Source organism: Mastigoproctus giganteus, chromosome 7 (assembly GCF_048544385.1).
Source record: "Mastigoproctus giganteus isolate SK-2022 chromosome 7, ASM4854438v1, whole genome shotgun sequence".
Lineage (NCBI taxonomy): Eukaryota > Metazoa > Arthropoda > Arachnida > Uropygi > Thelyphonidae > Mastigoproctus > Mastigoproctus giganteus.
In genome coordinates this window covers 72,047,411-72,070,764 of record NC_143581.1, presented here as the reverse complement: position 1 = coordinate 72,070,764, position 23,354 = coordinate 72,047,411, and the positions used below count along the sequence as shown (strand labels likewise).

The window sequence follows — 23,354 nt, the reverse complement described above, 5'->3', positions numbered from 1 at the left end:
AAAAAAAAAAAAACTCTCCCCATTTCGCCAATCCGGTCACTCCAAATGTTTATCTAATTCAGCCTTAAATTTATTTAACCTATCAACTTCCACAACAACAGATGGAAGTCTGTTCCAGCAATCAACTACCTGCTGGCTAAAGGCAAACTTCCACACATCTATTCTACAACTGTCTTTCCTCAATTTGAATCTAAGCCCCCTTAGGTTCTTAATCTGAGCAGGCAGAAGTATCCCATCAGTGTTGAGCCTGCTCAAACCATTCAAGGCCTTATACATTTCAATCAGATCACCTCGCAGGTGCCTAGTCTCCAGATGCTGCAACTTGCAGAAATTAAGCCTCTCTTGGTAAGAGCACACATAATTAAGAATGGTGCTTTAAGCCTTAATCAGAACAGATTCCAGAGGTCACAGGAACACACTTTTACAGAGATTTTAGCTCAATGACACATTATGGGTATGGTCACTTATCAGACAGCAGAGCAACTGAATCTGCTGTCTGATAAGTGGATAACTGTAGCAGTACAGGGCAATGTCATTATTTGCTAACTACTACAGAATGTCAGCAATTAATGTGTTGTAATGGGCAACCAGAAAGATATCTCACCCTAGTATCCCATCTAAATGCCAGCCGCATCTCTTAATATCTTGGCTGTTGGATGGGAAGCCAACTGGCTATCCAGTTCATAAGCCCAAGTTATGTTACAACTCCAGCCAACCCCAAATATAAAGAGTATTTGAAACATTTCTGGCCTACCACAGAAAAAATGAAGCAGTTTGGTAATGAAGTAACTTTTATTCAACAGTTGCTTCAAAGGACTACACTCCTGATACAAAATGCTTGAGCTCTCATATCTTTTAGATCCCTTACTACACTGCAACCCTTTTTAAATGTTTTTTTTTTTTTTTTTTTTTTTTTTTTTTTAGTGCAGGAAAAGGGATATAATACTAAGGAGCCATATATGATAAAAGGGAGTGGACATGACAATGCATAAACTAATTGTTGATTGTCTCTATGGTTAAAGAGGCTCTAAGTGCATTGTCATGCAAGAAGAATATCTCTTTGGAGAGTTCCTCACAGTGTTTGGCATTTAATTGTTCATGAAATTTCAGTAGTAAGGAAATATTTGCCCATAAAGGATTTACCCTTTTGAAGGTAATGAAATAATATCATCCCTTCTTTGTCCCATAAAATTGATGCCATCACCTTGGTAGTTAATGGTTCTCTTCAAAATTTCTTGTGATAAGGAGATCCTTAATTATATTACTGAATGGATAGTGTTTGGTCTTTGAATCATAGTAATGAATCCATTTTCATTCACCATCATCATAAACTGGCTGAGAAATTTTCCCGCCAGTTGATAACATGGATGAAAAGTGAATGTGTCAGTGGATGAAAAGTGACTCCTGCTCAAATTTTGCAAGAATTGTCTTTACAAAATTCATCGCTCTCTCTCTCTCTTCCCCCCCCCCACATCTCTTTCTCTTTTCATCTACATTTTAATTTCATCTACATCTCATCTGACATCCATTTTACTGTTGTTTGTTGCTTGTTATTTGATTTTTAGGAGCATTAGCAACTAAGGCCATATTGCTCCGGGATGTGCAGTGGTCATTCCCTGACCTTTCCGTATCCTCTGTATTTGGTGGTCATGGGCTTGAACCCCAGTCTAATCAAGAAGCACGTGCTATGCACTGCTGCTCCTGCCCACCCGGTATAATATTTTACTGAAATATTTTCTGTTCAATTCTTTGTGGATTTATTCACAGAATATATTTGCATCCTTCTTATGTACTGCAACTCAATCAAATAATAATGTTTCCAAATCAGGTCATAAACAGTATCAATGTCATCTGTAGCTTAGAGAGTCACAGATTCTCCAGACTTGGGTTTGTCTTTGGTGGCAAAAGAAACCCTACTAAATTCAGAAAACTTGATGGCATTGTATGATGGACAACCATTGTATAATGCCTCTATCATAACCTTAGACAGTATTTACCAAAAAAAAAAAAGTTAAAAAAGTTTTCATTAATGCATGGTTCTTTCCTTTTGTGAAATAACTTATTTTGGAGGGCACGAATGTTTTCAAATATATAAAAAAAAGAAAAAAAATTCTCTAAAAATCGGATTACACTTTCATAAATATCTTTGAAATTTAATATTGAGTTAGTTAATAGTGTTTATTTTATTTTTAAGTAATGAAATATTTGGTAAGTCAAAACTTTTCAAATATCCCTCAGAAAAATTTAATCTAAAAGTAACTTCAGAGGATAATTTTTTGCAATTAAAAAGGTCTTACTTACATAAAAGAATGGATATGTTATTTATGTATGAAGGATATATTGTTGAGTTGTTATCCTTAAAAATAAAAAAAAACAAGAATAGGAAAAAAATTATAAACATTACATTGTTATAAATATTGTGGCAGAGTGATATAGACATTATTTAAGTTGAGAGAGTTTATGTGACTTAAAACATTTGTAGTTAACTACTATCAATAAACTAAATCTCAAACAATCATACTGCATAGTGTAAAAGTGTGTTCTTTATCTTAATTATCCTTCAGACATTCATGTAATTCCAGCTCTCTCAATACGTTATACTGTACATTCTAATTAAATCTTTATAAAATTTATCTAGACAAAATTTCTGTTAACTACTATCACTTTATAGGGCATTAGTTTTATTGAGGAAGTCAAATGAAGTAAGACGAGCAGCATATAGCAAGCAGTCATACATACTTTCCATGAATACAGCAACAGCAATATACTTTGAAATAAATATACAATATCCATAACTGTAACTAACCTTTCACATGATGTCCCCTTTATTATGGTATAATTTTAATTTGTGCAACATTTATCAAAGGCTCAAAGATGAACAGTAATGGCAAATATTAATATTCAAATAAATTTCAGCACTCCAAACAATAACGTTTGTTAAACTTCAATTATCCTTCTTTCTGCTTTATTTAAATAAAGCAGTGCGGATTGAAAATACATAAATACCACTGGGTGAATGAAAAAATGTGAATCAGTTTTAGGCAGTAGTAGCTACAGATGATTTCAGGCGTTAGTACCAAAATAAGCAAAAAAAAATATATTACAAGATTTAACTTTAAGCTTATGATTACATGACAGCAAAGAAAAGTTTTCTTTTTTTTTTTTAAATAAATACTTACCTTATTCATTGAAAAAAAATGCTAACAGTGTTTATTCACAATCAATAAGGTAAGACATGCAATACTAGAAAGCGGAATCAATCTTTTTTATTATTAAAATTGTTTATTGCCAAAAGAAGTGAATAAATAATACACATACAGTACATTACATGGTACGAACCCCTTTTCCAAACTATGGGAGGGAAGGAGGGCTTACAAAGCATTTAAGTATTATTATTATTATTATTCCTCGGTGATCAGCAATGACATGATATTGTTGTGGTATTAGCATTAGTAGAGGCACACAACGCAAGAAAGCAAGCTTATGCAGCATCAACCAAAAAAAAAGAAATTTCCCATTTCATCCATCCATTTGCTCCAAAAGTTTTTCCAGCTCTTCCTTGAATTTATTTAAGCTATCAACTTCCACAACAATAGATGAAAGTTTGTTCCAGCAATCAACCACCCACTGGCTAAAGGTAAATTTCTGCACATCAATTCTACAACTGTCTTTCCTCAATTTGAATTTGTCTCCTTGGGGGCAAAATCTCAGCAACAGGAAGAATAGCAACAGCATTGAGCTTGCTCAAGCCATTCAAGGCCTTATACACTTCAATCAGATCACCACACAGGTACCTAGTCTCTGGTCTCCAGACAATTTGCAAAATTTGCAAAATTTAAACCTTTTTTGGTAACAGCAACCTTTTCTTCCTCTCACAAATCTCACTGCCCTTCTCTGTGCTCATTTCAGCAGCTCTAAAGCCTTCCTAAAATGAGGCCTCCAGACCTGTATGCAGTACTCAAGATGAGGCATGACCATTGCTTTATACAAGGAGACAATCACCTCTCTATCCCTACTAGCAAAATTCCTGTATATCATTGACAAGACCCTATGAGCTGCCTCTGGCAGCCTGTCTGCACTGCCAGGAAAAGTTCATAACTGACTGCACAATTATCACCAGGCCTTTTTCATTTTCCACTAACTTGAGGGTAGTACCACATAGTTGGTATGTTACTCTCTGGTTACTGCTACCCATATGCAGTACTTTGCATTTGTCAATGTTCAACTTCAGCTACTGCCTCTCAGCCCATCTTTTCTAGATCCTGTTGCAGTAGCGTACTGTTATTATTGTCATTAATAACCCTGCCAACCTTTGTATCGACTGCAAACTTGGATGATATACCTTCATCAATATTATTGATAAATACAGAAAGCAACAATGGGCTGAACACTGAACCTGAGGGACTACACTAATAACATTAGTCCATGAAGAAGTATCTATTGATTACCACTCTATGTCTTTTCACTACTCAACTTTCCCTTTATCAATAGCAGTAACTTGCCCTTAATTCCTATGCTGCTGCTCCAATTTGTATAGCAGTCTTCCATGTGCAACAGTACCAAAATCTTTCCTGAAATCCAAGTATGTGATATCAAAATATATTTTTTTGCTTTCATTTCCTTTGTGACCACATTGTAGTATCCAATAAAATTGGTCAGATAAGACTTCTTGTCTAGATGATCCTGCAATGCTTCTTTAACCAATGACTCCATTACTTTCCCTGGAGCAGAAGTTAAACTAACAGGTCTGTAATTATTTGTGTCACCCTTTGATCCCCCCTCTGTGAATTGTGGATACATTTGCACATTTCCAGTCATTGGGACCTCCCCTGAATCCAAGATGCTCTCATATTTATGGCTAAGGGTTTGCTTACTTCCTTTTCTGCCTCCTTTAATATAACTGAATAGATTCCATCAACCCCAGGTGGCTTTTTTATGTTTTAACTTCGATAATTTCTCCTCCAACTTGCTCTCAGTTATTAAATCATTTAGCTCCCTGTTAGAGTTCGGCATCCACCTACCCACAGAATTCCTCATGTGTGAATATAGATGCAAAATACTCATTCAGTTTGTCAGCTACATGTGCAGGATTATCAACAATTGAACCATCAATATCAAGTGGACCCATTTGATTCATTCCCTTCCTTCTGGAGTTTATATAAGTAAAGAAGTCTTCATTGTTTTTCTTTGCATCCTTTGCCAAATATTTCTTGTAATCTGCCTTTGCTTGCCTAACCTCCTTTGTGACTTTATTACAGACTAGCTTATATCTACCATAAGCATCTTGTTGGCTGATAATTTATATGCATCCCATGCATTTTTCTTCTCTACCATGAGTCTCAATATTTCATCTGACATCCATTTAGGCCTAAATCCAAGACTGATTCCTTGAATGCTTCTCATTTAGAATTTGCTGTTAGTAACATCATAGGTTGATCCCACTGTACAGAATTTAAAAACTGTCTGAAACCACTGTAGTCACCTTTACAAGAGCAAAAATCTTTCCCTTTATCTCTGATAGTAATTACACCTTTAATTAAATCCCACATCAGTACACTGTGATCACTGCCACCAAGTGATTCCTTTATCTGCACATTCTTAATGCATGAATAATCAGTGCTGATAATCAAATCAAGAGTATTACTCCCTCTGGTTGTCTCTTGAACATGCTGCTGTAGAAAATAAATCATACAATAAATTCACAAAAGTCTTGCTAGTGTGACTGACCAAACCACAAGTTCTAGTCAATATCTGGGAAGTTAAAATCCCCAATTATAAGTCATTTTGATTTACTGGCCTACTCTATTTCTCTGTACAATTGTTTGTGGTACTCATTAGAGTCATTATTACTCTTATTTCGCAGTCCTACTCTTATTTTTTGCTTTTGTTGTGGTTATGTCACATCAAAGTGACTCAACGTTGCACTGGACACCCAACTGGATGCACTGCCCTAGATTTTATGTGTTTCTTAACTAACAGCATCACTTCTCCTCCCCAAATTTTACTCCCCAAATTTAAATTCTGCATTCCTTATCTCTGTGTGACACCATGTCTCTGATATCCCAACAATATCTGCTTTTGATGTCTTGTCCAGCACTTAAAATTCATCGTCCAGCACTTTATTCAAATTCATTGATGTCTTGTCCAGCACTTCAAATTGTTTACTATACTTCTATCCTTGGTGTATATATACACCAATGAGCCAAAACATTATGACCAGCGAGTCATTATGCAAATCGAAGCAACTGCAGGTGAACTACTGCACGTGCGCGGGTCAGGACACAGTATAAAAAACACCTGATACTGAATGCTGTTAATCAGTGTTACTCTTGTTCTTCAGATGGGAAAGGCAACAGACTTAAGTGGGTTTGAGAAAGGCCAAATTGTAATGGTTGGATGACTGGGTTAGAGCATAGCCGAAATGGCACGGCTGGTGGGATGCACACAGTCAGCCATGGTTAGTACCTACTGACAGTGGTAAGAGGAGGGAAATCCCACGAACCACCAGCGAGGTGTTGGACAACCACAGCTCATCGATGCTCAAGGTGAGTGAGGGCTTTCCTCGATAATATGGTGCAGCAGAAGGGCAACTTGCCAGTAATTGGAATGCTGTTGACGGGAGCAATATGTCACAACATACAGTACATCGAACCCTGCTGAAAATGGGGCTGTGTAGACGCAGACCGCTCCGAGTGCCCATGCTAACCACAGTTCACCAGAAAAAGCACCTACAATGGGTACGTGAGCATTGAAACTGGACCTTGAGTGATTGGGAGGAGGTCATCTGTTCTGATGAATCATGTTTCCTTTTGCATCATGTGGATGGCCGGGTACGTTTGCGTCATTTACCCGGGGAAGTGATGGCACCAGGATGTACCGTGGAATGAAAACAAGCTGATGGCAGCGGTGTCATGCTTTGGGTGATGTTTTGCTGGGATACCCTGGGTCCAGTCATCCATGTGCTGGGCACTCTGACATCTACCACCTACCTAAACATCATTTCTGACCAGGTACACCCTTTAATGGCAACGGTCTTCCCCTCTGGCGGTGCCATCTTTCAGCAAGATAATGTGCATGCCACACCGCCCAGATTGTTCGAGACTGGTTTGCGGAACATGAGGAAGACTTCCGGGTATTTCCCTGGCCTCCAAATTCCCCAGACATCAATCCCATTGAGCATCTGTGGTTTGTGTTGGAACAGAAACTCCAATCTGTAGCATCTCAACCACGGACCTTACAGGAGTTAAAGGATCTGCTGGTTACGTGTTGGTATGAGATACCACAAGGCACATTTAGAAATCTTGTAGCATCCATGCCTCACTGGGTACAAGCTGTTTTGGCTGCACGTAGAGGATCAACATCATATTAGGTAGATGGTCATAATGTTTTGGCTCATCAGTGTATATACAGGTGCATGTATACAAAGTATACATGCACCTGTTCTTAGTTTTAGTTACCCTAACACAGCCTCATATATTTATTTGTTACATGATGACTACCAGCAGTTCTTGAAATCCTCAGCATCATGCTTTCCACATTGGTGCACAATTGCAATGGAAGCAGTGCAAGATTCACTTTTACCTCTGCCTGCGGCTATTGTTAATCTAATAGATTAACAATAGTCACAGGCAGAGGTTCACAATCTAACTGAACCAAATTGATTTTATTAACATTAACTGCAATGGATTTCTGAATTGCCATTCCACAGGGGAAAAAAATCAAAGCTTGATATTTTAATTTAAAAGTCAGCTTACCCAAAAAGAAAAAGGAGCAAAAGTACAGCTGGTAAATTTAGTCGAGCTACATAAGCAGGTAAAGAAAAAGCTGCAATGATGGCAGCTGATAGACCCACAGCAAATGTAACTAGAAGCATATCCCACAATAAGGCAGATATCCAGTACAGAAATGGTCCAACACCTCCAATAAATTGTAATCGCTTTTCTTCCTGGGTTCGTTCTCTCACTAAATACACTACAAAGCTTGATGGAACAAATGAAAATCCAAAGAGAAACACTAAAGCAATTCCAATTTCAGCAACACGGTGAAGGCTGCATAAAAGAAACAAAAAATCAATTATTTATATTTCACAATAAATTCAAAATAATAATATTACATATTATTTTTATTACATACATATTTATATAATAAAAAAATTTAAAATGTATGAAAATAAACATTTCAGTCCTGGCTGTTAACTTTATGAAAGTGCAAAAGTGATCACTTTAATGGTAATGCAATACATGATTTAATGATAATAATGCAGTGCATTTCTAATATGATATTTAAAATTACTTTCATCTTTTGTCAAATGTTATTACTTTTTGAACAGTATACAGACAAAATTTAATATTAAGAAGATGACATCAAACCAACTTTGAAAGAAAATATTTAGCATAAAGATTTCTGCTCCAAATGATGTAAATGGAGTAAAGTTGAGTCCTTTTCTGATAATAAATTTTGACAAAAACACTATAAAATAAATCTTGCATGAGTAGCTTTTAGAAGTGAGATGACTTCAACTAATCTTTTAAATTAACATCAACCTTTATCACTAATAGGTAGAAATCATTAATAAAAATGGAGAATCTCTACCACGGTTAGCAAGCATGAAAATTATAAGATTGCTTTTATGCATAGTTATCTTGCAAATATCAGACCTGAAGATGTTGTTATCAAAGACCAAAAGTGCTAAGCATAAATCTTAAAATACACTAAAATAATTTAAAATAAGCTGAGATAAAAAAACAAAAAAAAACTATTAGAACTATAAGTTAACGAGGGTGCTAAAGGCAAGAATAACAAATGAATTGATGTCCACCAAAAATTTAAAACACTTGAAAGTTGAGATTAATGGTCTGTGCTTGTTGACAGGAGAGACTGTTTCTACAGGGATGGGGTGCACTTAAATAGAAAGGGTGCAAGAATATTTGCTGATGCTATTAAGGCAACGTTAGGTGTGTCGGTTGTCAAATGTTATTAGTGGAGTTCCCCAAGGTTTGGCATTGGGCCCATTGTTGTTTTGTATATTTATCAGTGCGATTGATAAATATATATATCAGGTTTAATGTCCAAGTTTTCAGATGATACAAAGGTTGGTAGGGTTGTTAATGACAGTAAAGACAGTATGCTGCTCCAACTGGATCTAGATAAGTTGGGCAAATGGGCTGAAAATTGGCAACTGATGTTTAACATTGACAAATGCAAAATACTGCATATGGGTAGCAATAACCCATGCTACCCATGCTAACCGATGGGTAGCATGGGTAGCAATAACTTTTTTTTTTTTACCCTTAAAGTATGAATCAGCTTTTGCAATTTATAAAAGCCTTGAATGGGTTGAGAAAGTTGAATGCTGATGGGATTCTTCCTCTTGCTCAGAGTAAGAACCTGAGGGGGCATAGATTCAAATTGAGGAAAGACAGTCATAGAATACATGTGTGGAAATTTGCCTTTAGCCAGTGGGTAGTTGATTGGCAAAAACAGACTTCCATCTTTTGTTGTGGAAGTTGACCTAAATAAATTTAAGGCTGAGCCGGACTGACATTTGGAACGAATGTAGGGGTGAAATGGGAGGTTTTTTTTTTTTTTTTTTTTTGGCTGATGCTGCATAAGCTTGCTTTCTTGTATCATATGCCTCTACTAATACTAATGCTTTTTAAAATTTTTTTTTTTTTATGTGGCATTATCTTCTTATCTTCAAGACGTAGCAGTGGGAGTTCAGGCTTCTATAAATTGCAAAAGCTGATTCATACTTTAAGGGTAAAAAAAAAAAAAGTAAACTGCAGCCATTATCGATCCACTGCAGGATGGAAGCCTCCTCAACAATTCATGTTAAGGGAAATGGACCATAATCTGCCACACTGGATCAGTGTAGGTTGGCATGTAAACCATAATTATCAGTCAGGGGCTTGAACCCCACTCTATTCAAAGAGTGTGTGCTACTGTGCTACTCCACCACAAGGGATGGGAGTCCCTCCACCACAAGGGACTCCCATCCCTTGTGGTGGAGGTTGATAGCCTAAATAAGTTTAAGGCTCAGCTGGACAGGTATTTTGAACGAACAGAGGGGTGAAGTGGAAGTGGGGTTTTTTTTTTTTTTTTTGGCTGATGCTGCATAAGCTTGCTTTCTTGCATCAAATGCCTCTACTAATGCTAATGCTAATGCTAATACTGCACTCCTGCTCCTGACCACTCGACTAAATATGCACTAATTAGATCAGAAAGAGTGGTGGCAGGTTGGTTGAGTGAAGAACTGTTGATACATGAGCTACTGTGACTGAAATGTGCTAAGAAAGTTATTTTCTTATTCATATTTTTATTATTTTCAGAGTGATTTTCAAGGGCCAAGAGATGACTAGATTTACTTGCTATGTTGATGTTCTGTTTCACACTTTATTGTAAAAATTAATTTATTTAAAAAAGTGTTAAAACTTTTGTAACACTATATCTTCCAAGGTGGCTTTGAAGGTAAGAAAGCTCTGTTTGGATAACTGACACAGTGAGTAGGTTATTAGAACATATTCAAGTATTTGTGGTATTACAGGTAGGGCACTGTAGAGGATCTCTTCATCTAAGGAGATGAGAATATTGGAAATGATTGTGCCATATTCTTAATCTTAGTATTCACCACACCATGCCTGTTTTGCTGTAGGCAGGACGAAGGACACTTTTAATTTTTTTGTAATTTGTTAGTGGTTAAATTTGTTTGCCATTGAAATGGAATATTCCATTGTTGTCAGTAACTAGTTTATAATCCAAGAAATTGATGTGTTGTGGTGCAGAATTTTTGCTGTTAGTTGGCTTCTTTTGAGGCTTATCTGCTCAATGAAAATGATTGGAATCCAGCAAAATCTGAAAAAATGGCTCTGATGATAGAGTTTGTCAGTCAGAATTGGATTTCCTGTTGTAGGGCATGATGAATGGGGCTGGTATTTTCTACAGCTATCACATAACTAATCAATTCATTAAAAATTATACTATATGGGGGGAGACAACTGTGTTAATCAGAATGAGTGTAATACTAATATAACAGCTTGCAGTTCTACAGGATGACCACAAAGTCCCATTACTCCATATATATATATATATATATATATATAATTAGCCAATATCAAATATTTATTTTCTTTTACAATCAGTTGGCATCGGATATTTTATATTTTCAGATTTAACAATGGCTGACCAAAGTAATTACACTATTGAAGAATGTATTATTGTCAGTTGTTGGGTGTACGACAGTGGAAGAACTAAAAACAATGAAAGAGTTGCAAGCTGATTTCCAGTGTGATTTCAATGAGATCCTCCACCAAAACAAACACTTTTGCAGTCAGAGAAGAAACTCTTTAGCATAGGAAGTGTAAAGGATAAACCAAGAAGTGGCAGACCTTCAACAAGAGGGGAACAGAGCAGACAAGTGAGGAGTCTGTTGTGAAATCTCCAATGAAATCAATAAAAGAGCATCGGAACTTGGAATCCCCCCCCATGTCATGTAAGGGCTGGCATGGAGAGCAAACAGTTGTCCAGACCTTACTTTTTTGATGATGTGGGCAGTGGCGAAACTAGAAAAAGTGCGCCCCCCCCGAAAAATTTGTTTTGGTAAAATTAAAAAATTAACAATACAACTGTAAACATGATACTCAGTAATATTCAGAAATACTATAGGTGCAATAGTAATACTATACTCTAATAATGACCTCCAATAAATGGGCCCCTATTTGACTTTCCCCCATCCCAGTCACAAATCCTTAAAAATTGCTCTGGAAGCAACAGCTATGTTAATACCATTTTACCTCTATTCACTGCAGTTTCACTTGTGCTGTGCAGCTAGCTTACAATAAACATGCTTCATGTGAAAAAAATTATTGTTCATAAACATAGTAAATTTTATCATAAACATAACTTAAAAAACTTACATTTTTACTCAATTAAATGTTTTTCTGTTTTGGGCAGGAGGGCACAGTGGGTCCCCTTTCAGTCATGGGGACCAAGGCACTGCATTGGCTACATTGGCACAGTTACGCCACTGGGTGTGGTTAATCATGATCAATACCTGGATTTGTTAAAGAACTGGTTTGTACCCCCTCTTGAATAACCTCGGAATCAAAGAGGGAATGCTGGTTTCAACATGATGGACCACCAGCACATCATGCAATTACATCACATTGTGAACATCACAATGTATTACCAAGAAGCTGGATTGGCTGTGCACCACCTATGTTGCCAGCTCCCCTTGAATGGCCACCTTAAAGCTTTGGTATGGTGTGGGTCTTTGTAGGGATTACATTCTCTAATTCTGCTAGTGCTTTCTTCCACCCTTTTCCTATTTTGGATATTGCAATCTTGTCTGTTTGCACTTTGGCTGCTCTGGGTTGTAGTTCTTGTTTTTGCTGTTCCTCCTCCAGTTCTGGTTCCACTATGGCCATATTTGTAGTTGGTTGCTCACATCCTGCTTTATTTTTTCCAAGATTGTAGGAGCTATTGGGTTCTTCTTGGTGACGGTCCATCTCTGGTTTGCTACAATTTGCCATTAGTATTCAATGGCTTTCCAATTCATTTCTCACATGTGTTATTCAAAATTTTAACACTGGTATCCTTTTGTCTGTCATTGGTTCACTTATCCATCATCATGTTATCACGTGTTTCACACATTATCCACATAACTTCCAATTCAGCAGAATCGGTCAACCAGAAACACTCCCAGTGAAAGGTTATCAATTTTGTTTTATTGTTTTTAAGCTGGCAAATGAGCTTAAAAACAAGCAATAATTTTCACTACCTCATTTTATATTGGACACAAATGTGGAATATTTCCTATAAAAGTAAGAACATTTGTAGCTGATAAAAAAATATAAAGATGTTGCTAGACTAGCAGTGCTTGACACAATTAAATGTTTGAACAGCTGAGATAGTTTGCTGAAAATGTAGCTCTTACTGATTTTGATTTCTAATCAGCAAGTTAAGCGAGTTAATGTGAATTCCATTTTGATAAAACGTGGGGGCCAAGAGTATTTTCAACAATCTCAAGGTGATAAAAAAAAAAAAAACCCAGGTGCATATAAGTTAACTGACATACAAGTTAGTGCAAATGCATCATTTTAGTATACTGAAAACTACTAAAGTAGCTAAATATCTCATATTGTGAATACGTCACAATATACTTTAATGATGCCAATTCTTTAGCTACTAGTAGTTTGCTGTGTACTAAAACGATGCATTTGTACTAACTTGTACATCAGTCAACTTCTAAGCAACCTGAAGCTTTAGCTCTAAAATGCTTTTAGTTTGATCTATTTGCCCACCATCAGACATCTCTCATATTGTGGAGTTATACTTCATAATACCAGGGTACCTGCCCACCCATTGATGAGAAGCCAATAAGCTTCGAAATGGTGCCATCTGGGTGGTGGTATCCACCGAGAATAAGTAACAATACCCTCCTCCATTGGCAAAGCATTACTTATTCGAGGTAGTGCAATATCATGGCAACTCATTTTGAAGATATTCACAATATGAGATATACTTAAATGATGCCAATTCTTTAGATACTTTAGTTTGATGCATACTAAAATGACATGTCAATCAATAAAATTATCATTAAACTAGTTTTTACTGGTGCTTATTTATATGAAAAATTAGCCTAATTCTCAAATTTGTGAGTTCTTTGGAGCAAATTATCCCCTTAACACACAAGTCTGTTGCTCCATATCTCATAAATCCATGTTTTCTGGATTTATGGAACCAAGTACAGGTGACCCCCGCTTAACGCTGACAATTCGTTCCGGAAAAACAGAGCGCTAAGTGAGCTCCGCATTCCCATAAGGTAACATATATATTTGTAAGTTGCGGTCGGTGCCATAGGATATTTCCTAATCAATAATAAATGGTAGTGAAAAGATGCACAAATGTCGGTCAAAATATTTAATATTCAAATATTTGTACATATAAAATATTCTGCATTACATACGTATATAATTATGTGGTAACTATTTACGTATCAAAATTAAACTTAAAATTCCAATTAAAATCATGAATTTAATTGATTTAAATTGATTTTAATTAATTTAATTTAATTGATGAATTTAATCATGAAAAATGTGTCGATTTTGGGTTGAACTTTGGCCCTCTTCCAAATAAACTAAAAGGGGTATTAATTTTAAATCCCCTGCAGCGTTACCACCCAACAATAAAGTCACCCGATCCTTTGCCGCTTTGAAACCTGGCATGTTTTTTGCTTCTTTCAATATGAAACTTCTTTTAGGCATTCGTTTCCACAAAAGTCCTGCTCCATCTATGTTATAAACTTGTTGAGAAGTATAACACAAAACACCCCTCTTCAATAATTTTAACAAGTTCTTTTTTGAAAGTTTCAGCTCCTTGATCTGCACTTGCGGCTTCTCTCTAGATTTTAAATCTATTCAACCAGCCCTTTCCAGTTTTAAATGGTTCCACATTTTTTTGTTTTTTTTTAAGGTGAGTTTTCTTCAGATCATCATATTGGCTAATCTCTCTCTCTCTCTTTCTTTCTTTCTTTTTTTTTTTTTTTTATAATATTTAACTTAACTGAATTCTGCATTGGACATTATCTTCAATAAAATTAGTTGAAGTCTTTTCCATTTCAATCCTAATAGCTGGCCTAGCCCTAGTTGCTTGCAGTGGAACAGCTATCTTTCCCACTGCTAAAATTAATTCTTATATTTTTTTATAATTGTTCTTACAGTTAAACTTGCAAGTCCTAAATTATGGCACACATCTGCTTGTCGTTGACGGGAATTAATTCGCTTCAAAACGTCTAATTTAATTTTCAAATTCAGTCTTTTTCTTACATTTATAGTCTTCATACTGTGCTCAGATGTTGCTTTTTCATTCTTATCGGCCATTATTAACTCTTCAAAAATATAACTGCGTTGGTTGCATTAATTATGATACAACAATGTTCAAGTAAACTGTCCATTATGCACGATGTCTAATACTGTACTGAGTGATGACTAGACTTCGGATAAATGCATATAACGCAAATATTTCAAGCAATATACTTGATCATTTTTTTAAAATTGTTGATCTGGGAACTACGTAACAAGTGACTGTACTGCAATTAAATTAGTGTGCGAGAAAATTTACTGAGCGTGGGAAAATTTCTCAAGTCGGTGTGGGAAACGTTTTAATGCTGTTTTGCTATTCATTTTCAAGCTATCGACTCCATCAAATAAAACGATTTTGTTAAATATGCCAAAAATGCAATCTGTAAAAGAGCGTTATAGTGATATAGAGCATTATAGTTATAGTCAGATACAGGTTATAATATAAGAACAGTGTTATAGCGAATCAGCGTAAAGCAAACCGCGTTATAACGGGGGCCTGCTGTAATGACAGATGAATAACCCAATGTATCTCCTATTTGTAGGTTGAACCTGATATTTTCCCACCTGCTATATATAGAGGGTGATTAAACCTGATATTTTCACACCTGCTATATATAGAGGGTGAATCACCCTCTATATAAAGCAGGTGTGAAAATATCAGGTTCAACCTACAAATAGGAAATACATTGGGTTATTCATTAAAAATTAGTTTAATGATAATTTTATTGACTGACATGTCATTTTAGTATGCATTTTAGTGTGCAAATGTGTCATTTTAGTATGCATTTTAGTGTGCAAATGTGTCATTTTAGTATGCATTTTAGTGTGCAAATGTGTCATTTTAGTATGCATTTTAGTGTGCAAATGTGTCATTTTAGTATGCATCAAACTAAAGTATCTAAAGAATCAAACTAGTTTTTACTGGTGCTTATTTATATGAAAAATTAGTCTAATGCTCAAATTTGTGAGTTCTTTGGAACACATTATCACCATAACACACAAGTCTGTTGCTCCATATGGGTGTTTTCTGGATTTATGGAACCAAGTAATGACAGAAGAATAACCTAATGTATCTCCTATTTGTAGATTGAACCTGATATTTTCACACCTGCTATATATAGAGGGCGATTCACAAAGATATAGCATAACTTCAAGATCTGATATCTGAGGAAATTTTAAGTAAAAATGTTCACATAAACAGGAGCCTGATTCTGAATGATCACAGAGTTATGTAATTTTGTAGATTCTCAGCAATGTACCATTGTGAATTTTGCTTTTAAATTGTGTGCCCCATGCAACTTATCAACCCATAGCTTGATGAAATATGTGAAGTGTGCAGAGCAGTGTCTTGCCAGTTCTTTTGTGTTCCATTGTTACTTTCAAGATGCCTTTTACATTTACAAGTGCTGAATTTCCATTTATATGGTGTATGCAATGGAAATATTGTGATGTCTTGTAAACTGCAGACTTCCAAACTGACAAATTATTAGCTGAATTTTCCAAACACTGGGAGATAAAAGCTCACTTCCAGCATTCACATCCGATACAAGCATGCTGTTTGAGAAGATATGGTTGGCCAGGAGAATGTTCTCTTGATCAACCATTTACGAATAGTCCTAGGGCTAGAATTGAAGATATCCATGTGTCTCAGTGTTTTCCAATCAACAGTAAGGAGAACATTACGCAAAGAAGGCATATCTCCACAACACCATGTGCAGCATATTCAACTCCTCAAACCTGGGGATCCTGCCTGATGGTTGGAATTTTGTAATCAAATCAAAACAATTGCTATTTGTATTGTTACATCCTATTAATCATCCTGAGCCAGTGTTAACAACATACACAATGCTCAGGTTTTGTTGGAAATGAATCCCTATGCCAATGTAAATGGTGTTTGAAAATGTAAATGGTGTGTGCAATCCTCTTTGATCAGTTGCTTGGTCTATTTACTTTTGAGAGTCATCTTATTGGATAGGTATATTGTATCTACAATTTCTGCAAAAAATATTGTCACAACTGTGCAAGATGTACTTTTGACTAAATAAAAAAAATTGACTACATGACGTCAGATATATTTCAGTCACGATGAAGCTCCTCTCTGTGTTCTTGTGCAGTGGTTTTTCACCTCCATCACTGGTTTCCTAGAGAGACGGATCAGTTTCAGTGGTCACAAAACTGGCCAACTAGATCACTGGTACTAAACAATTTAAATTCTTGCCTGTGGTGGTGGTGAATGAAAGATCTTGTATTCCACACAAAAGTGCAAACATGAGGTTCATTACTTGATTGCATATTGAATTCTGCAGCCCACATGAAAGACAGCCATGATGAGCTTAGGTGAGCAGTGCATGTGATTCATAAACAGCAAAATTCACTGAAGAAAAAGGTTGTGTTTTTGAGAAACTACTTTAACCATATGTTGTACATCTCTAAACACAGACTGTAATTTTCCTAAACAAAAATAAATAGGGGCTTAGAGGGGAACAGGTATCCTGTATGTTATCAGACACTCAGCCTAAAACATTGATGGATCCAATATCTCTCTATTACAGAAGATTTAGGAGAAGTCCGGTTGGCCTGCTTCCCTAAAATCCACTCATGCACACCTTCTCGATGGTAAGCCCTGTTACGTCACTTAGGTGGCAATGAATGTGTAGAGTGGTTCTCTTCACGATGCCCGGTCAGCGTGAAGAGGAAAAGACCAAACCCTCCAGCATATGACAATATGACAAAACAAATGGCCCTCAGTCCCCAGCAGCTTTCACTCCCCCTCTTACGGCAGCGAGAGGATCAGAGTGGAAGCAGAGGGTGCTAAGAATCTCTGGGTACGATCAGGCTGCCATGCATGGAAACTGAACTTGGCCTGTTATAACGTAAGATCACTCATCGGCGAAGACAGGATATTAGAGCTGGAAAAGGAATTAAAAAATGTGAATTGGAATATCATCAGTTTGGCTGAAACAAGAAGAAGAAATGAATCACTTATAAGTTTATCAAGTGGAAATCTATTATACACCAATGGAAACAGTGAAAGCAGTGAAGGCGGAGTTGGGTTTCTGGTTGGGTTGGGTTGGGTATCTTATCACTAAACTTATATATATATATATATATATATATATATATATTGTCTTTACTGAGAAGCTCTTGTTCCCATGTACTGAGATCAAAAGTAAATCATCAGTGTACTAAAAATCTTCAAGTAAAGGAACTACCAAATTGTAGTGGTCATAGAATTTATTCAAAGAAATAACTATTGTTAAGGGATTGTTTTTTTCCACAAAGGTGATTATAAAGGATCTTAATTATTTTTTCAACCCTTTTCAATGAGATCAACTGATATTTTAAAAAAATGCCAACTTTTAATGAGAAGTGTTCGTGGAGATAATCCTAGATGCTATTAAGCTGTTTATAATATTAACAAACAGGTACTGGTCAAGGTTTAGCTAAAATGAATTTCAGGTGATGAGATTATAAATTATTGCAGCTAAAAAATAAACAAGGATGCAGAGTATAAATAACACTTATATATTGTAGAGTATATGATTATTTAATACAATTTTTAAGTAGGAAATTGATATAAAATTTGTGTGTGTGTATGTGTGTGTGTGTAAAAACACAGACTCAAATAAACAGATATATTTTTTCAACTTACATAGTGCTTGAACTTAATTGTTCAGATGTCAGATGCAAGGGATGATTATAAACATCAATTCCTAGAAAACAGATAATATCAAAGAATATTTTTAATTATAAAAATAGTGTATTTTATTTAAATTGGAGTAAAATATAATTCCAAGCCACCAATAAAAACAATACTTAAAATATAGTTTTTTTTTTTTTTTCTCACTGATCTTAAAAATTTGCTCATCAAAGGAATAATCATAAGGAGAATAAATATTTTATTTTTCTAGCTGGATTAACAACACTCAATAAGCTGATTGTATATGTACTCATTAAATATATAAAAAGAAGCTGAGGAAGGTTTCCAAAATGAAAAAAACAAAAAAAAAAACAAAGCAATAACATAAAATTTGAAAATTATAAAATGAATACAAATGAATGAAACAATTCATTTTATTCATAAAATAAAATAAGCAATTTGCAAAGTGATCATGAAGTGTGGGACTTTCAAAAAGAGATTACTGAAAATACAATAACAGTGAAGAAAATGATAAACTCAAAGAGATTTAATTACCACAATAAAATAGAGAAAAAATTATATAACTGAACTATACAGGGTGATTCACTACCAGTGCGACAAACTTGCAGGAGGTGTAGGGGGCACAAAGATGACTCGGAATCACATAGCATTGCCGAAATGCCTTCGTCATGTGGTAGAGGATGTTGAACGGGAGGTCGCGTGAACAGCGATCCCGCTGGAAGTCAGCATTTGCGAACCGTTTCTGTTGAAGAAACCAAGTAGCAAAAGTCCTCCGGAGTGGATAAACCGCAGGCTCCAATGATTGGACGCGTTGCAGATGGTATGAACTCATTTGGTTTGTTGACAGTATCCTCCATGCAGTGGATTGGGAAATACCCAATCGTTGGCCTATCGCTCGAGTACTCGTATTCGTACTCGGATTGCCTTCTGCAAGACGTAGGACATTCTCCTCATTGTCTGGTATCCTCGTCGTTCGCTCTTGATTCATGGTACCTCTCGTGAAACAACCAGTCTCACGTAACCTGTGCACACGTGCAAAAATCATATGATGAGGAGCACGCCTGTGCGGGAAACGTTCCTAGTACAAGCGCAGAGCAGTGCGCCCATTACAGTCTGCAGCTCCATACTCGAGGTGCATGTCGGCCAGTTCAACATTTGAATACTTGTCCATCCTACTGCCTTGGGAACTGGTTCGCAAATGCTGACTTCCACCAGGATCGCTGTTCACACGACCTCCTGTTCAACATCCTCTACCGCATGACGAAGGCATTTCGGACACTGCAATGCTATGTGATTCCGATTCGTCTTTGTGCCCCCTATACCTCCTGCAAGTTTGTCGCACTGGTGGTGAATCACCCTGTATATGTATATGATATAGTCGCTTTTGCACCAATAAAATCCAAATCCAAACGAAACATGATATAGCAAACCCTTGGTTTAATGGACTGCAATGTAATGCATTTTTTTAATAACTGATGGTGTCCAGTGAATCAGTGTTTTTTTCTGTACAGGACCCTGTGACATAACTACATCAGTCTGATAGTATATATTATCAGTTAAATACATTGCAACCTCGATATAATGTGCCTCTTCATACCGTAATTTCAGATATACAGTAGGTATGATCATGTCCGCCAAAACGAATTATGAAAAAAAAGTAGTGTGATCAAAGAACTAGCAATTTCATATGGGAAACTGAAAAAAGTAAATACTGTATATACTAGTATTTACTGTATATCCTACTACCACATTTCCAAAGGGGAAACTAGTTAAAAATTGGTTGAATATATATGTATGTTTACATATATATTCTGTTGTAGAGTAATTTTTGTAAACTACAGGACTTCTCAGAGACTACTAGACATCCATTTCTCCCCTCAGCTAGAGATGCAATAAAAGAAGAGTATATCAGTGGAATGCTAATTACAAACAGCTCCCTCTGGAAATGAACATGGTTACTGTTCATCAAGTGCATTTCAATAGTTACAAAGTAAATTTTTATACACAACAGCAGATGACATCCTTCCTTCGACGAGAAGTTACACTTAGGATAGCAAAAACTGCTACGGGCTAAACTAGACAAAAGTATACATGAATTGACAAGTGATTTATGGAGAAATCATGTGACTTCACTTTGGCATTGTGATAGGGCTGACAGTTTGGTTATGATTTAGTTTTCTCAAAACATGACAAATTCTAGGACATCAGAAATAAATACGTGGAAAAATTAATAAATTAGTAGGACTGAAGTAATGGCTGCCAAAGGAAAAAATTATACACTTGAAAAGTTAAAGATTATCGAAAGAGATAAATTTCAGTATATTTTGCAGAGTTATTTGTTATTTTTGTTTTTAGGAGCGTTAGCAATTAATGCCATATTGCTCCGGGGATATGCGGTGGTCAATCCCTGACCTTTCTGCATTCTCCGTATTTGGTGGTCACAGGCTCAAAAAGCATGTGCTATGCACTGCTGCTCCTGCCCACGGAGGTGCTGTGTATTTCGCAAGTGTGGAATTCTAGAAAGAATGAGCTGCAGTTGGATGAAAGAGGAAGAAAAATTTCATTCATTCATAGACTCCGCAGAAGATGAAGTAGGCCTACAAGGAAAGAAAAACCTACAAAGAAATAAAAATAGACTTTGCAAGAACAGTGATGCAGACCCATGCTTATACAAGTGGTTTTTCTTCAGCAGCATACCGAAGGAGTACCAATAAATAGGGTAATTTTTAAAGCACAGGCACTTAAATTTCACAAGCTACTTGGTGGAGATGATACATTTAAAGTTTCTGAAGGGTGGCTGTGGAGATGGAAGGCTCATCATGAGATATCCCTGGTTAGTCTTGTAGGCAAATCAGAAATTTGGTGATATAACAGTAGCAGAAGTGTTTCCTGAATTTCTGCATAATGTGATCCAAGTTGCAAATTCACAGATGAACAGTTGTACAATTGTAAAGAAACAGCACTGTACTATAAACTTCTAAATTTATAAAAATATTTCTAAGGATTGGATGATGACTGATATTTTTTGCTTTATGGTTTGAAGGTGAGTTTTGTACCATTGGTAAGATGCCAAGTGCTTTCCAAAAAAACTTGAAGAAAAGGCTCTGTTACTGTTGGATCACTGCCCAGCTCATCCTTTAGCTCATGTTCTGAAATTGAAAGATGGCAAGATCAGAGTCACACTTCTGCCAAGGAACATAACTGCACTGATTCAGCCAATGGATCAGGGCATTATTTGAGTCTAGCCTACTGTCGTGGTGAGCTACTTGCTGGTGTTTAACTCAGAAATTCAATCTCTAGAATTTCTGAAAACATTAACAGTGAAAGACGTTGCATACAATATTGAATTAGTATGGGAGAAAGTAAGCTCAACAGCAATTGAAAACTCCCGGAAAAAAATTTATTGGAAAGGATGAGATAGTAATAGTAATAGTATTTGCCATATAGTGCAAATACTATTACTATTACTTTTGCTGCACTGGCACAAAAAAAAAAAAAAAAAAAAAGCAAGTAGATAAGAAAACCAAAATTATATGCTTTTCTTCTCACACAGGTAAGTATCCAGTAGACCCTTGAACTTATTCAAACTGTCAGCCTCAACTACCTGCAAGGGCAGCTTGTTCCAGCTATCAATGACTCACTGGCTAAAAGAAAACTTTGTATAATCTAATCTAAACCCCTGTGATTTGAATTTATGACCCCTAATTCTGGAATTGCTTAGAACAGAGAATTCTACCTTCACGAATTTTACTAATCCTTCTCAGAGCCTTATAAAACTCAATCAGGTCACCTCTGAGTTGCCTGGTTACCAAGCTCTGTAGCCCACATAATTGGAGTCTTTCTTTGTACAGTCATACTTTTGCCAGTCTCACCATTTGAGTTGCTTGTCTTTGGACCATTTCAAAAAGCTCAATGTCTTTTTATTCAGATGGGGTCTCCTTACTTGAACACAGTATTCCAAATGTAGTCTTACAATTGCCTTATATATTGGGATTATGATCTCTATCTCTACAGGATAGCATTCGATAAATCATCGATAGCACACTATGGGCTTTCCTGGCTGCCTGTTTACACTGTTCAGAAAACTTCATATCTGCCCTTATTGTAACTACCAGATCCTTTTCCTTCTCCTCCACTGTTTATAATTCAATCCCACCAAGTGTATAATTTATATGTGTATTGCTATTCCCCAAGTGTATAATTTATTTGTGGATTGCTATTCCCAAGTGTATAATTTATTTGTGGATTGCTATTTCACAAGTGTATAATTTATTTGTGGATTGCTATCCCCCAAGTGTAAGACCTTGCATTTAGCAGCATTAAAACACAGCTGCCACTTCTATGACCATCTCTGAAGTCTGTTCAAGTCATCCTGAAGGAGCACTGTTCATTAAACTGTGCCAATATTTACTTCATCTGCTAATTTTGCCATCATGCCTTCTGTCCCTTTGTCGATGTCATTTATGAAAATGAGAAACAACAGTGGTCCAAGATCTTTGAGGAGTCCACTCCTGATATTACACCAACCAGAAAAACATCTATTAATCACAACTCTCTGCCTTCTGCCTTCAGCCGTCCAGCAATCTATGTTAAAATCTTACCAGCAATCCCAGCCTGTTCAAACTTATACAATAGCCTTTCATGAGGGACTGAGTAAAATGCTGTGCTAAAATCCAAATAAACTATGTCAAAATTATCCCTAAATCCAGCTGAGTAACTGCATCATGAATAACTATGTCAAAATAGTCTATTAACCCTTAACAAAGCCATGTTCTCTGTCCTTCAGAATGCCATGTTCTCTGTCCTTCAGAATGCCATATCTATCTAATCATCCC

At 36.2% G+C, this 23,354-nt stretch overlaps 1 protein-coding gene across 5 annotated transcripts in view; it reads right to left on the bottom strand.

Annotated features, from left to right (window-relative positions):
* LOC150082988 (uncharacterized) overlaps positions 1–23,354 on the bottom strand; it is a 1,785,507-nt gene that overhangs the window by 277,398 nt on the left and 1,484,755 nt on the right. For all 5 annotated transcript variants that reach the window (XM_090377722.1, XM_090377724.1, XM_090377725.1 and 2 more), the window contains 2 exons: positions 18,511–18,571; positions 7,755–8,048 (listed from right to left, as the gene is read on the bottom strand). In XM_090377722.1, coding sequence (XP_090233848.1) covers positions 7,755–8,048; positions 18,511–18,571 — 355 coding nt within the window. The remainder of the gene's footprint in view (positions 1–7,754; positions 8,049–18,510; positions 18,572–23,354) is intronic.